Raw genomic sequence first — 15,124 nt, 5'->3', positions numbered from 1 at the left:
GCCTAGGAATGGGGTGGCCATTTTACTTGTACCTGCACATTAGAACATTAATGAAATGTTACACATACTTTGGGGGGATATATTTCTTAACAAGATGCTGAAAACTTAAGAGAAGGAAGATTAAGTGAGTCATAAAAATATTTTGAAAACTTCTGCAGGTCTCAAATGCCATTAACAGAAGGGTTAAAGAGCTATCCTGGTTTCAGCTGGGATAGAGTTAATTTTCTTCCTAATAGCTGTTATAGTGTTATGTCTTGGGTTCAGAATGAGAATAATGTTGATCACACACTGATGTTTTCAGTTGTTGCTAAGTCGTATTTATATTAAGTCAAGGATTTTCCAGCTTCTCATGCCCAGCCAGCAAGAAGGCTGGAGGGGCACAAGAAGTTGGGAGGGGACACAGCCAGGGCACCTGAACCAAAATGGCCAAAAGAGTATTCCATACCATGTGATGTCATGCCCAGTATATAAACTGGGGGGAGTTGGCCTGGGGCGATCGCTGCTTGGGAGCTAACTTGGCATTGGTCAGCAAGTGGCGAGCAATTGCATTATGCATCACTTGTTTTGTATATTCCAATCCTTTTATTATTATTGCCATTTTATTATTGTTACTATTATAATTATTAATTTCTTCCTTTCTGTTCTATTAAACTGTTGTTATCTCAACCCACGAGTTTTACCTTTTTCCTTCTGGTTCTCTCCCCTATCCTACTGGGTTGGGGGGAAGTGAGCGAGTGGCTGCGCGGTGCTTAGTTGCTGTCTGGGGTTAAACCATGACAAGAGCTCTATTTGGCTTCTCAAAGGGAAAATGGAAAGCTGGCTAGATTACCATAAACAAGTACTGCCATGAGGAGAAATTACTCAGGGGCTAAAGAGTTTTTTCATCTGGCACAAAAAGATATAACCAGAAGCTGGAAGCTGCTCGAAGTAGAATAAGCCCCATGTTTCTATGATTGAGTGTTATTAACCACTGGGATAAACTACCAAGGGAAATTATGATTCTCTACTCATTGCTGCTTTCAAATCGCAGTTGGATATCTTATTTTTCTGAGTTGGCCTTCAGTTAACCAAAAATTACTAGGCTAAAGACAGATGAAACTGGGTCAAATGTAAGAAACTGAGATACAAGGTGCTAGCTCAGCTAATCTTATAGTCTGTTCTGGCTTTACCTGTGTAAAACTACCAAAATTATACTGTTGGTCAGTATTTTTCACATAGCAGAAAAATGCCGAAGTAAAAAGCTGGTTACACATCCAGTGAATGAGGATTCAGTGTTCTCTACATGCCAATTAATGGCATGACTTCTGACATTTGAGCATCAGTGGTCCTTCTCCTTGTTCCCAAAATACCATTTAGCTGTGCTTTTTCCTGATTACACTGGTAGCTGTCTAGGAAAAGTTAAATTTGAGAATATTAACAGAAAATTGAGTTCTGGTGAATTAAACAGTGTCATAAATTTCCATTTCTTTTACTTGATTTAGTGACTGGTTTAGCTGATTTATTAGGGGTTCTTGCAGACATGATCTGCTTTGGTATAACAAAAGGAATGATGTTAAACAAACATGAAAAACAGAAGTGGCCTGCAAATACTGCTAGTAATACATCAGTTTAAATCTGGCTTATATCAGCTTAGCTCTGATGCAGTTATTGGAGAATATGACATAAGAAGGCTAAAAGACATATTTTCAAAGTCTTCAAAATAAAAGACTCAGTGAGTTCAGAAATAAGTCTATAAACATTCTCCAGCATGAAAGTATAAGCAAAATAAGGGAATTATTCACAGTCTCGGAATACTGTAGAGAAAAGCTTATATTAACTACCAAAAAAACAGTCTTAAAAGATTTTGAGGAGTATACTCTAGAGAAGCTATTGGTAACCAAGTTAGAAAAAGCACTGATGAGAAGGATGCAATGACTATTTCTCTTTGAAGTTAGAAACACAGCAGATGAAGAAAGGAATGAGTTTTATGGACACAAAATGTAGTTGGAATTGACATTATGAGTAGGTGTGTGACCAACAAAATATGCTGGCAAAATTGGCAGCTCAAGACACAAATTGTGCCTGATACATGAAAAGAATTATACTCATTTTTACATGTGAGTGCAAACCAGGAGAAGTTCCACTTGGGTCTCCTTGAATAAGCCTCCTTAATTTTAAGTCAAATGCCTTAGCACACATTTTTTCTGAATTTGTGAATAATTGAACAATTTGCATATTTCCCTCAAAAATTATGACAACAGCAAACTAACTTGTCTTTTTTTTTCAGGAAAGAGTGATGGGTTCTTGCAGTACAAATGCCACAAGTGGTTTGTTGTTTGGGTTTTTTAATAAATTTATTTTCATTACAACTTGGTTCAGAGCTTGAAAGTCACTTTCAGTTTCACTATCTAATAAAATTATGAATGACCCAGTGATATTTGGTACTAAAATAGGATGCAGTAGCCAAGTTGAACAGAAAATACAAACAAAAACTTGAGGAGAAATTAGAAAATTTTGGAGCAGAAATATCTCAATAGATTTTGCCAAAATCCCTTCAGGTGTCCACACTCTTGTGCTGGATATTCTAGCAAGAGTGAAGAACTTGCGGAATCATTTTCTAAAACAAATAAAAAAGTTGTAGTAGGGTCCAGACTAACAGAAGAAGCAGCCAAAAATTTGGATATATGTTTTGGAAACAAGGTTTAGAAACAAGTGTTTGTGTAAGGTGAGGAAAACATAAATTAAGTTAGTATAGCCAGCTCTTCAAACTGAGGTACAGCCTGTCAAACAATTAGTAATATGGACAGAAATGCAGTCAAAGTAGAAGGGAATCCATGACCCAGGAAAATTCTTTTATTCTCTTGGAAAAACTACAGCATTATTAAACCTGTATTTACAAAAACATATGTTTATTTTTAAAGCGTGGAAAAGAAATAATTTTACAGAACTGAATACTTCATTCACTTGGTGATGAGTGTACTGAGTGTGATTATGTAGTGAAATCTTTTGAATGAGATGTCAAGATAAAATGAGCTTTTACCGTATGGTGGCCTATTAGAAGATATGCCCTTTTGACAGAAGGCTTGTAGTAAAACCTAAAATAATTTATTAAAAATTACAGCAAAACATAGGTAGCAAACAGATAGCTGATGTTCCAAATTCCTCACCTGAATGGCAAGATATGTCATGACAGGCTGACATGTTAAACAGTTGAACAGTAAGCTAGGAATGTGCAAGTGGTTGCTAATGCGTGGCAGGGGTTTTATGGCATTATGTTCAGAGGATGGATTTTAACTAGAATCATTCCAAAGTGTGTGTTAGCTCTGCCATAGACAATATGAACTCTTGTGTTGTACAAGTCACCAGTTTATGAATAAGCTTCCCAAATGCACACTAGTGCTGGGGCCATTGACATCTATATTTTGGATTATATACTTCAACAACAGGGAGAAAAATATTTAGAATTCATGGTGAATTCTATTCATCATTGGCATCAGTAATCTAGACAGTATTTCCCATCAGAGTTCTCAGATTTTATTCTTTTCAACTTTGAGGACATGTCAGAATCTTACCTTCAAACAAGAATAAAATAATGGCCTCTGACCTTATTCTGAAGGAGGTGGTAAGCAGGGTGCAATTACCGCCCCACTTCAAAACTGAGTCAAAGAAAAGAGCCAGAGTATGCTGCAAAATAATAATACAATAGTACTTATATAGGATTTTCATAGCCAGTTTCCTAAAGAGTTATTAATTAATCTACAGGCCAAACTGCATGAAACTTATTCGGGACTTTTAAGTTGCATAAACTGATCACCTCATAAAATCAAAGATCCTGTTTCCATGTTAATATTTTTGATAAGAATAGCAGAGGGAAAGAAATGCCAGGCATGTATAATGCAGGCAGAATATCCACGAAAACTGTGCATTTTTTTTAGTTTTCAGGAAAGAATCACAAGGTTTGGAGTCTTGTTACTGAAAACAGCGTATTTTCCATCATGCATAGCAGGAGGATCAATTTTATCTAAGTGCTAGCACTTAATCAGTTCCATTCAATTCTGCCTCCTTTCACAGTAGCAAGAAATTCTACTACAAGTCTCAGAATTATTTTCCAACTTCGCATACTGGGCAATTTGAACAAGCATTTCAACTTTAATAATGGTTTCTGGATTACTACATAAATAGTCATTACTATTTAAATGAACAAAGAAAGCCTTCAAGCCAATGAAATTAAGACAAATATCCTAAACCATTAACAAAGCCTTTGGTACCTTTGCCTAATTTGTCCTGTATTAATCATGGGCAGAAAAAGAAGCCAAATGTTACCCTAAGGAAAATTAGCTATAAGCACTAATGGGAAAAGACTATATAGAATTGTTATTTTGTTAAAAAGAAGAAAAGCTCTGGAAAATTGAACTTCTGTGAAACTTAGAACATAAGAAATGAGTATTCACTACCAATACATAAAAAAGTATGCCTTTCCAGAAAATTTTCTTTATTACTATGTTATGTTGGTTAGTTTGCACTGTAATGTATTTTATATGTAGTAGAGGTGCACCAGTAAAATTTTCCTGCCAGTTGATGCTTCCTGACATATTGACCATTTGCCAGAACACTAACAGTTGGTGTAAGCAAAGCGATATTTAAAATGGAAGCTGTATGCACTGTAAACAAAGTAAATTGGTAAAAAAATAAATATTTGACTTGCTATAGGACCTTGCTATATTTCAAATTGTTTTTACATTTTGAAAACTTGACTGTACAGCTCCTTCTCCCACCCATTAACTCTTCTGAAAGATATTCTGGTGTCTCCAGATTTCACTATCCTGGTGGCTCAGCTCCTTTTCTAAATTTTTATTTTTTCAGAATCTATTCTGGATTTTGGATAAAAATTGTGCATTTCAGGCTGCTTCCTATTGGGCAAACAATGGAATGCAGAAGATTGAGCAGAACAACTCCTTTTATACTCAGCAAACCTCAGCCAAGATCCTGCCTTGGTGGTCCACACCAGATTTATGAGGTAGCAAACCTGATGCAGGAGCAGGAAGGATATGAAACAGGGAATCTCAAATGGTTTGAATAACCAAGAAATAAAAGGTAGAATTTACCTGAAGTGCTTTAGACATAAAAGTCCCTATCTGTACCTCCCTTAAAAGTATAATCACAGTTATTTTAAAAGTTGATTCTTCAAGATAAATGCCTGGTGTCACTAGTACAGAGTCCCTGTGGGATGCTTTATAAAGTTACTGGCAACCTGTCTGCTGCATTTCTTACATGCAGGTGTTTCAGCCTGGAGACTTTCAATGACAATGCAATGAAGACCTCGCAGATTTGCTATACATCACTGTCATTTTTAGTGAACTGTGATGCTAAAATGAAATGGCACCAAAAAGATGGTGGAACTCTTCTTGTACAACTTTTACTCATGTTAGTGAGCACTCACATAGGTAACCTTACTGGAGTTAATGGGGCTCCTGACAACATGACTCACCAGCAAGAGAGATGGTTCCAAAAGGAAGGAAAGCAATGGATTCAGCACTGGAAAGTAAATAAATTCCTAGCCAGACTTATAAGCACTAGAGTCAAGTTTAAATTCACAAGTGTCTCAGGTTTTTTTTCAGACAACTTGTGTCTGATCAGTGATTGGAAATTTTATTCAGTTTTCCTCATTTAGGTGAAAAGCTAAGGTAGTTTTAATGGAGTAAAAGGTGCAAATAAAGAGTATAGCCTTCCGGTAATCTCAGCTTCCAAATACATTCCCCAAAGGAATACACTAGTTGTAACGTTCTAAGATTTTACAGAAATCATTTGTCAAAAGATTTACAGATCACTAGCATGTTACTATCACCACTTTAGAAAGTCTCTTTCCTTAACTACGTGCAGTAATTCCAAAGTGATGTTTGGTAACTCCATTCAGGACAAGAATAACTCATAACAGGGGCTTTCAAAGATTCAGCAGTGGAAAAAAATGTAAATTATCTCATTTTTAAATTCCAATTCTTTCTGCTTCAGAATTAATGAAAGGAACATCAATAACTCCCCCCCACAAAAGCACTGTGGTGCTGGAGGAAGCTTCCAGCAGTGCAGTGAGAGCAAGCAGCCTACACCGTTGTAGCATAGAAATTGTTTAGCCACAGACTAAATGATGTACTTGCATGCAATTCTAGGGAACCACATGCGATTAATAAGGTGGCCCATTTCCTCCTGTCTTCCTAAATGAATAAAGTTTTCCACTGCCTGGCACTCTGCATCACCATTTATATTTATGCAAAATGAATGCAAGATACTATCAGTCTAGAGCAACAGGTTCTATCAACCATGTTAGATTCATTTTGCACAGGGCTGGACAGTAACAGACAGGGCAGAGCATCTCATAACCAAGAATAGTAGTGTCCTGAAAATGTCACCATTTTAACGTCAGAACGCATATATAGTTCTTGTCAAGCGTATCTCTAAAATTAGAAATTGAAGTAGTGTCCTTCCCCACTTCTCTGGGTCTTGAAGGCAGGAACTTTTCTGCAGTCTTTAAAAAGATTTTTTTTTTCTTTAAAAAAATTTCAACAACAGGAGAAAAACAAAGCTTTGGTGCATACTCCTTTGATCAAGCACAGGCTCCATTGTGCTAAGCAGAGTAAACTTTTCATGAAGCTGGAGTCAAAATGCAAATAAACTGCATTTTCAGAGATGAAGATACTAGCCTGTACATAATGTTCAGACACGGAGTCTAAGCAGACCTTGCATCAGCATGTCTTTTATAAGATAAGGAAAGCCAGGTCCGTGGGCATACCAGAAGTTTGTTGTGTCTACAGAACTAATTCAGTAAGAGTATCCTGCAGCAATGTTGTTTGCAAGATGCAAAGACATCTATCTTAGGTGAAGATATGACTACTGTTAGTAGACTAACACAGATCCTCACTAGCTTTCTAATGAAGGGGACAGGACTACTATTATTTCTGCTTCATTCAGGTGCATGGCTTCAACATAGGCATGAAAAACGAGCCTGAAGGCTCACAACTGGTTTACAGCAGAGAGAGAAGAGAACCTAGATTTCTCCAAGTCTGGGCAATCAGTTATATCACTGATTACATTTTTTTAATGTAAGGAGGATAACAGAGAGACATCTTAAAGAGAAAGTCACACTTTGCGTGCCAAACTGAGATTAAAATAACCAAATAAAAAAAAGAAATTGTTCTCTGCCCCTAGAGATTTGAGTTTATCTACCTTCTGATTCTCATTTGCATGAAATTTAACTGGAGGTATAGCCTCTAGGCTATAGGCTCCAAGACTCTAGCAACTCTAGCAAGAAAAAAAAAAATCACCTAAAGTAACAACTGAAATTCTGAAACACTTGGAGCACGCGGAAGAGCCCAACTGAGACAACAACATATTGGTGCTATGAAAACAAACAAAATGGCCTCAATCTAACCAGTGTTATCACCAAACGGATGGAAAACCTCACAGAGCTAGAGATACCAACCAGTTATTTCTTATTTGAAACATATGAACTTTGAAATACATCAGTTGCCAAAAAATAATAGCTTCAGGAAAAAGGTGACACTTTAATACTAACCATTGATTCTAGAGTATTTTCAAACAGTTAGGTGAACTAATTGAGCAAATTGGACCCTAACTTTCAGAACCCAAGAGGAATTTACTAAACAATCAAGAATTTACTCAACACTTACAACCACCTAAAAAAGGCCACTTGTAATCCAGGAGTAACACATTGGTGCCATGTGGATGGTTTTCAAGTCCATCACATGAACATCACTTTTACAATAAAATGTCATTTTCAGCAAAATAGTGATCTTATAAGCAATATACTGAAATGGTCTTATATAGCTGAACTTTCAAATATCCCCCCCAAAATTTAGGGAAATTTCTGGCAGGTTGAAAGTAATTTGTCTACTTAAATGACAATTTTCAGACCCGACTTACTTCTTTGTAGCCGAAAATGATACGCCCATCATTGAGAAGGGTGGCCTGAAAAGTGAAACTGCCCAGGTTGTAATTATCCTGCAGATGTACATGGTCCCACTGGACAACTAGTGCTGTGCCTGTGAACCCCAGAGTGGGGGTAGAGAGGCAAAGGGAAGAAAAAAATGTGAGAAAAATATTAACTGACTATAGAAAAAGTACTTAACTGCAGTTACTTGAAACAAGAACAGTGCTTTGTCTCTTTTCAGCAACTTTCAGCCCAGCATCTTGAAATGATAAAGATATTACAAACACAAGTTGCAACTGAAATCCTCTTACCGGTAGACACCACAGTGCCACAAATAACTACCTCAACTACTCACACAGAAGTGTGCTAAAGTGAGTGGTCAAGTAACTCGTCTGGAATTGCACAAGGAGTCAACAATCACTAAAGATACGATCCAGCACTGGGAGTTCAGGTGTGCTCCCACAACCACTGCTCTGCAGTGGCTTTTTTTACACACTATATATATACCCTAATGACTTTGAAATTTGAAGGGCTAATAGCATTGCCTGTTTAGCAGAAGTTATTATTTGAGGAATTCAGATGCTTCCATTAACTATGCATTAATATAAATAGCATTAATTTTTTTTTGCCTGGTGCAAGCCCTTGCTGAGGTTCTGCAAGTTGAAAAATATTAGGTGCTGGCAATAAATAAACATAGTTTAAATTAAAACCACTAAGGGTCCATATACAGGGTAAGTATTGAGTCTGGTGTGCAGAGATTTAGTTGCAAGAGGCTTGTTAATATTCATGGGAGTTCTCTGTCTGAATATCCACTTATCGCACTAAAAATGTACCCCAAGAAACTTGCATCCCTGTGAGCATGTTTTACAGACGTTGAGGGTTATATTCAGGCACCTTGGCTGAAAGACACTTATCACCAAAACTGTGCTTGCTGAAAATGACTTTTTGTCTTTATATGCCTTCCTCAGCATACTTCTCTCTTTGGCACTAATGGGAGTTATCTGCTTTCATTCACGACACTTTTATCTCTTTTCATCCTGGAGTGTTCAAGGTGGGTCAGTATGCATCCAGCTCAATGCATTTTTGATATATCCTTGAAACACCTTTTGTCACAGATCTTCTGTGCTGTAAATTCCATGAACACACCTTGTTAGGGGATGTCATTAAACTATGAGCATGCAAGTTTTTGGTACATACTGTGCTAAGTCCACCACATTATTGTCCCATGTGTCTTTCATAAGCACAGTACATGTTCATTAATTGTGCACACAGTGCATCTTTCCTTCTGTGACCATAGTCATTAATTGCTTTCTGAATATTTATTTGATTGTATTAAATTTCATTATAAAGGAATTTAAAGGGACTTTTAAAATCGTTGGAGTGAAAATAGCCAGAACTTCTTATAGTCAGTCTTTGAGTACCTCAGATCTATGTGCATCTCAGAATCCCAAGCTAAAGTGGAATTCAGCTGCCTCCAGAACAGTTGTTTCATTCCCAGGGCCTTTATGTAGATTCATGTGTAAATAAGTTCCTTGCAGTTAGCTCCATGAGTGAGACTTCGATGGGTCACCATGCTTGCCCACTACAGATGCCACTCTAAAGCAGCACACTTACAGGGATAAAACATGCATGAATAAGAAATATGGAGCTGAAGATACAATTTGCTCAGTTCATTTTTATTTGGAGTAAGATAGCAAATTCTTTGTCTTAAAGCACATGGGGTCCAAAAGAGCATCATGCCTTACACATGAAGAGGGATCCAAAATCTCAAAGTAGTATTCAACCTTGTCATGAAAGCCATGTGATACAGCTTGATACACCTGGTATGGAGAATGGAATTTAGGAATACAATGAGAACTAGCAATGTCTTCCCCAGAATCCTCAGATTCTTTCAGTAGAGATGACAGATCTCAGGCCATAATGTCAAATAATTTATGAAATGAAAAGAATATTTTTTCTGTTTGAAAATTCTCCATTCAAGGAGTAGGATTTTCTTATGTAAGTCTATTTTATTGGATTTTTAACAAACAAATGCTGCAAGTAATGACTATATTGAAAGGAAAGCTTATGACTAGGTGCAAAGGTGATAGGATACATTTTGATCCCTGATCTAAAGAATAAAAATTAACACACCTGGTTGGAAATGTGACATATTTTTGGACATGTTCATAATTTGTGCTTATATTAACTATGAATAAACATACATAGAATGGCACAGGCTTATCCTGGAAGATTTAAAACAATTATAGATCTCATGATATTAAGTCATGATACTAAACTCTGTAAGTTTTAAATTCAGAATAGACAGTCACTATCATTGAATTTGATCGCTAAAGGCCTGAGGTAAGGCACCAGATGCCTTTTAATCACATAGGTTATGTTTTCAAAATATTGATTGTAACCAACTTCATGAGACAAATATCCACACTGTCAAGGCCTGTGAAATATCTCACAGAGCTTCAAGTATAACACTGCAGTTTGCCTTTTAACCTTTCAGTCTTTTGTATGAGGGACTGTTGAGAACTCATGGCGTAGATGGGTGTATTGGATTCCAGTCCTGGGACTCCAGGCACACTTAGTCATCAACAGGTTTTTAAACTTATACCTGCCCTGCTTCTGTGTATTCTTGCTATTGCATTCCACAAATACTATTTTCATTTTAGCTAGTGGGTTTTTTGAAGTAACAGGAACTTGCGCTTTTATACAAGACAGATTTTTGCTTTTAAAATTGATAAAATACATTTCTAGTTTGAGTTTATGTACTTTAGCATCCAGAAGATATCTGTCCAATTAGGAAAAAGCATTCAGGACTCTTTAACAGAATTCTAAGTTAAGAACTGTTTATGGACATCTAACCACATGCTTTATACAGCTTGTGAGTTAAAAAAAAAAAAAAAAAAAAATCTTCAATTTTCCTTCAAAAATAGTTATTTAGGAAAATATGAAGAGCCAAGGGACACAGACACATTCATTTATGAAGGACTACTACATACCATTATCAAAGTATCTGACTGTTGAATTTCTTGACACACTGGGGTCAAAATTTGCCATTAAGGGTGCAATATATTGTGTAGCTGTTAGCATTCGATGCACAACTTCTCCAGTATAAATGAAACCTACAATAAAAAAAAAAAAAAAATTGAGACCATTTCAGTAACTTATGAAGGGATTTAATAGAATGGCAGGTTGAACTAGGCATTGCCAGAGCATTAAAGGGTCATTTGAGAGAAATTAATCCCACCACCAATTTTATGGTGAATTAAGTAAGAGCTAAAATATCAGGAAAATATCTGTGATGGCTGCCAAAAGAACAAGATCCAAGATAAACAGTGGAACAATTAGTTCAAGAAGCAAGTTTTCATACAGAAATAAAACCAGAGCAAACTCAGGGAAAAATAACTCCAGTTATGGACAAAATGCAGATATGCGGCTTTATCAAAATGAGCGATTTACCACCATGCATATTCCATAGTGCTTTCTATCCCTTCCAAAACTGCACAATTTGTTTTGCTTTTGCAAATTGTTACCTCTTCAAAAGTTAGTCTAACCCTTTTTCAGATTTCTAGAGACACACAGTAAGAGATTATTTCAGACAAGAAAAGGTGACAACCTTAAAAAAAAAAAAAAAGTCAGCTGAAGAGTAGAACGGATAGGATTTTTTCATGATTATAAGCCAAGCAGCATTTCTGCTACATTCTCTGCAGTGTCAAGTCTCACTAGTTTATCCTATTCATCCCTGAATCTGCAGTACTCCTCAGATCAATAGTGGGCTTCATTCATCAGAAGTGCTCACCCAAAACCTCTTACTGGTTTGGAACTGGAGTTCTTCCTTCAAGGAAGAACAGTGATCTACAGCGAAAACAGTTATGCTGCAGTTATCTTCAAAGCAAAACTTCGTATATTTTAATAGCAGGAAACTCCTGCCATTTTAAACAATAAATGGTCTACAAATAAACCTGTATTGCTTAGGTTTGCCAACTACACTTCAACTGACTAATGGGACTAACTTTTTTTAAATGCCCTGACCTAAAGCCTGACTTAAAAACTCCCATTGCCCTAGAGTGAGCCTTTTCTTAAGTTTTATTTTAGCCTTTGCCTTGCTGGTCAAAACTGGCAAACTTTAAGCTGATTGGAGTTACAGGTAGATCTTCAAAACTAAGATTTGCACACTACCTCTCCTCTTAAAGTGCTTACCAGATGGTGCCTTATGCTGAAGCGTTTGCTTTTTCTCCTTCTATTGATTTAATGAAGTATATTCCAATAGCAAACATCCCAATAACAACAAGAATATTAGAGTTGTCTGAAAATTTTCTATCAGAAAAAAATTCCATTTGGAAAACGTCTCACAGAAATTCAATTCTTTACTGGCAAATGATAGTATCCACTGGAACAGTATTTATGCTCTCTTCCTCCACAATCCCTTTAACCGTCAAGCCCAACACACCCTTTCTTGTCACTTTTAGTGTCATTGCAATACAACATATGATGAAGGAGCATATAAATCTATCCCTAAAACACAATTGTGAAATTCCAGAACTAAACACAAACCTGAACAACTGGAATTATCCTGAAGGTAGAAATAACATTTTCCAGCCAACTCCAGTTAATATATGGTATTAAAAAACTATTAGTGTGCAACCTCGCTTTCTTAATGATAGTATTTCCATCCTAACCACTGTGAGACGACACAGGTTTGTTAAAAGGCTTGTTTGTTATGATATAGGAAATCTCTGAGAGCATGCAAAAAATAGAAAGTTTCTGGAATGCTTTAGGCATCCTTCTACTCCTGTCTTCTCCTGAAACATGTTTGTAAATCCTTGCTAACTGTTCACAGAACTAGTTCTAGAAATCATAAGATGCTATAAACAAACAAACAAAAAAGGTGGTTCTTTGGAATAATTTTCTTGCATGGCTGTTAGCAGTGAAGATTAAGTACCATGAAGTCAACTCAAGTGGAGGCAACAGGAGACCTAAGAAAAAGCCAGCTGTGGAAAAATACAATAAAAGATTCAGTTGGAAACATTTGGCATTGGCAAAGGGGTGAGCTAAGAACCTAGCTGCCTTTGCTTTAAAAGACACCTATGTATTCAAACAATACAGTATTTTAATATCTGGACACCTCCTAACTACTAATTAATTCTTAGGACTAAACTACTAAACGTCTTTTTGGGGGACGGGATGGGACACAGAGATTCTTTCAGTTAAATATCTAAATACCACTTTTCTCTTTTGCTAATTAATAGGAAGAAAGAAACACCAATTAAAAAAAATCTGCCCACGCATACTTACAAGTCATTTATAAACCTAAACTTGCGGAATATACAACTGTGGCTGTAATTTTACTCTATTAGTCATCATTTTAGGATAGCCAACAGTCCTGCCAAAGTATAGTCCCTGAAATGCATTTTCATTATTTCCTGTTTATTGCTGTCTGCTTCTAAAATGTCATTCCCTTGAGAAGTATTCTATCATGCTTATTTAGATATTTTAAACACATATCATTTCACAGAATATTTGTGCTTCTTATTATCCCTATGGCCATGTGCACGCATATTTTAACACAGTCTTGGGTAGGTCTATAACCTTGAAACCATTTGAAGACAATATAAACAAAACCTTTGAATCCATATTCATGTATTACAATTAACCTTAATACTTCAGTATTTATTAATCCCTTGCACAATGGTCCTATCCTTACACACAGTTTTCCTTTCATGCTTTCATCCCATTTATAGTATAAATGTCACCATTATAACTAATAATGAGGCAGATACAATAGGAAAAGAAAGGACTCAATTGTGCTGGAACACATAACTAAGTAAATCGACCCAGGTAATTAGTAACCACAAAGCGTATTTCCAAGTGTTTGCCGGATGCAGCTTTACTTTAGACAAAAATGGAAAGCAGGAGGTGGATGATAGCTGGGAAGCAGGCAGGCCTTGCATAAAGATCATTCTAATGAGAACTCCAGTCATGCATTGGAACAACTTGAAAAGAAACACAAAGTCATTTCAAATCATCCCAGAGATTCAAAGGCTGAAGCCACTGTTGAGCATGGACATTTTACCATTGCCACTACAACTTAAAGAAAGCAGCAAATGTAAAATTAACTTATTCTTGAATTCTGCAGAATTCCACAGAAAATTGGCTTATAGTATCTGTGACCTAATTTTCTGACAGTGGTAAATGCCCATGGTTGATTCATTTAGTCAAGGAAGAATTTTTCAGACCTGCAATTTCCTGAACCACTTAATCTCTCCTTTGTGGGAGGCGTTGGTAGAGCTCTTTTCCAAACTCTCCACAAATACTATACCTAGAAGCATAATATGCTCCTAAATGCTGGAATGAAGACAAATAGGAAACAGTGCTCAGCATTTTGTAAGTTTTTTTATGTATACATAAATCTAACTAAAACTAAGCATGAACTAACTAAAGCCACTTGTAAATCAAGGAAGGTATATTCCTAGTCCTCAGAGTGTACAAATGCACACTCAGACAGAGGGGAAAACTATATACATATATATATATAACCACTTAAATATGAAAGCACACTTCCACTTGATGCAGGACCCTGACTTGATTTAAAAGTGCATTTTACATCTGAATTTATCCATTCTAAAATATGTTCCCTATCTGTTGTATTTTAACATGTTAGATTTATATATAAGATTTCACACACAAGATTACAACAATCTGCACATAAGTTTTCTTGTGGTTTCTTTTTTCTACTCCTAGCTGCGCACAAACTCACTACCACTTAGAAGGTTTTTCGACAATGTTTGCCAAGTGTGCAGAGTAACAGAATACAGGATCAAAGCAGCACAGGCAGTGAGTCCTTTGAAGGTGCTATTGTGCATCTATAAAGATATGATAGGATATGGGATATGCAGGCAACACACAAATGGAACATCTAGGTTAATAACTAACTTCTCCCTTCTAAGACCCTGCATGAACAAGTTACATAAACCTCAGCCTGATTTTATATAGGTGACATTATGATAAACTGGTTTTGCACTTTAGCATTTAGATGAATTAGAACAAAAACCACCTTAGATTATAATTTCAAGTGTGATTTCTTTTTAAATGTCTGAAACTGGTCATATCTTAAAAGCATCATACTGAATACAGGGTATAAATGAATTATACTTCTATGTGCTTGTGAAAAGTAGGCTCCATTTTGAGAATGTATATTTTAGATGCTCA

The 15,124-nt window shown here is 36.3% G+C and overlaps 1 protein-coding gene across 1 annotated transcript in view; it reads right to left on the bottom strand.

Moving 5' to 3' along the window:
* The window catches only part of PLXDC2 (plexin domain containing 2), a 278,226-nt gene that overhangs the window by 68,332 nt on the left and 194,770 nt on the right, over positions 1 to 15,124 (bottom strand). The window contains exons 5-6 of the mRNA XM_010579409.1: positions 10,915 to 11,037; positions 7,915 to 8,033 (exon numbers count right to left, since the gene is read on the bottom strand). Of these exons, the coding sequence (XP_010577711.1) occupies positions 7,915 to 8,033; positions 10,915 to 11,037 (242 nt within the window). The remainder of the gene's footprint in view (positions 1 to 7,914; positions 8,034 to 10,914; positions 11,038 to 15,124) is intronic.

This window comes from Haliaeetus leucocephalus, unplaced genomic scaffold, assembly GCF_000737465.1.
Source record: "Haliaeetus leucocephalus isolate CR32 unplaced genomic scaffold, Haliaeetus_leucocephalus-4.0 Scaffold0, whole genome shotgun sequence".
Classification (NCBI taxonomy): domain Eukaryota; kingdom Metazoa; phylum Chordata; class Aves; order Accipitriformes; family Accipitridae; genus Haliaeetus; species Haliaeetus leucocephalus.
Note: the sequence above shows the minus strand (reverse complement) of the source record. Positions and strands in the feature narration are given on the sequence as shown.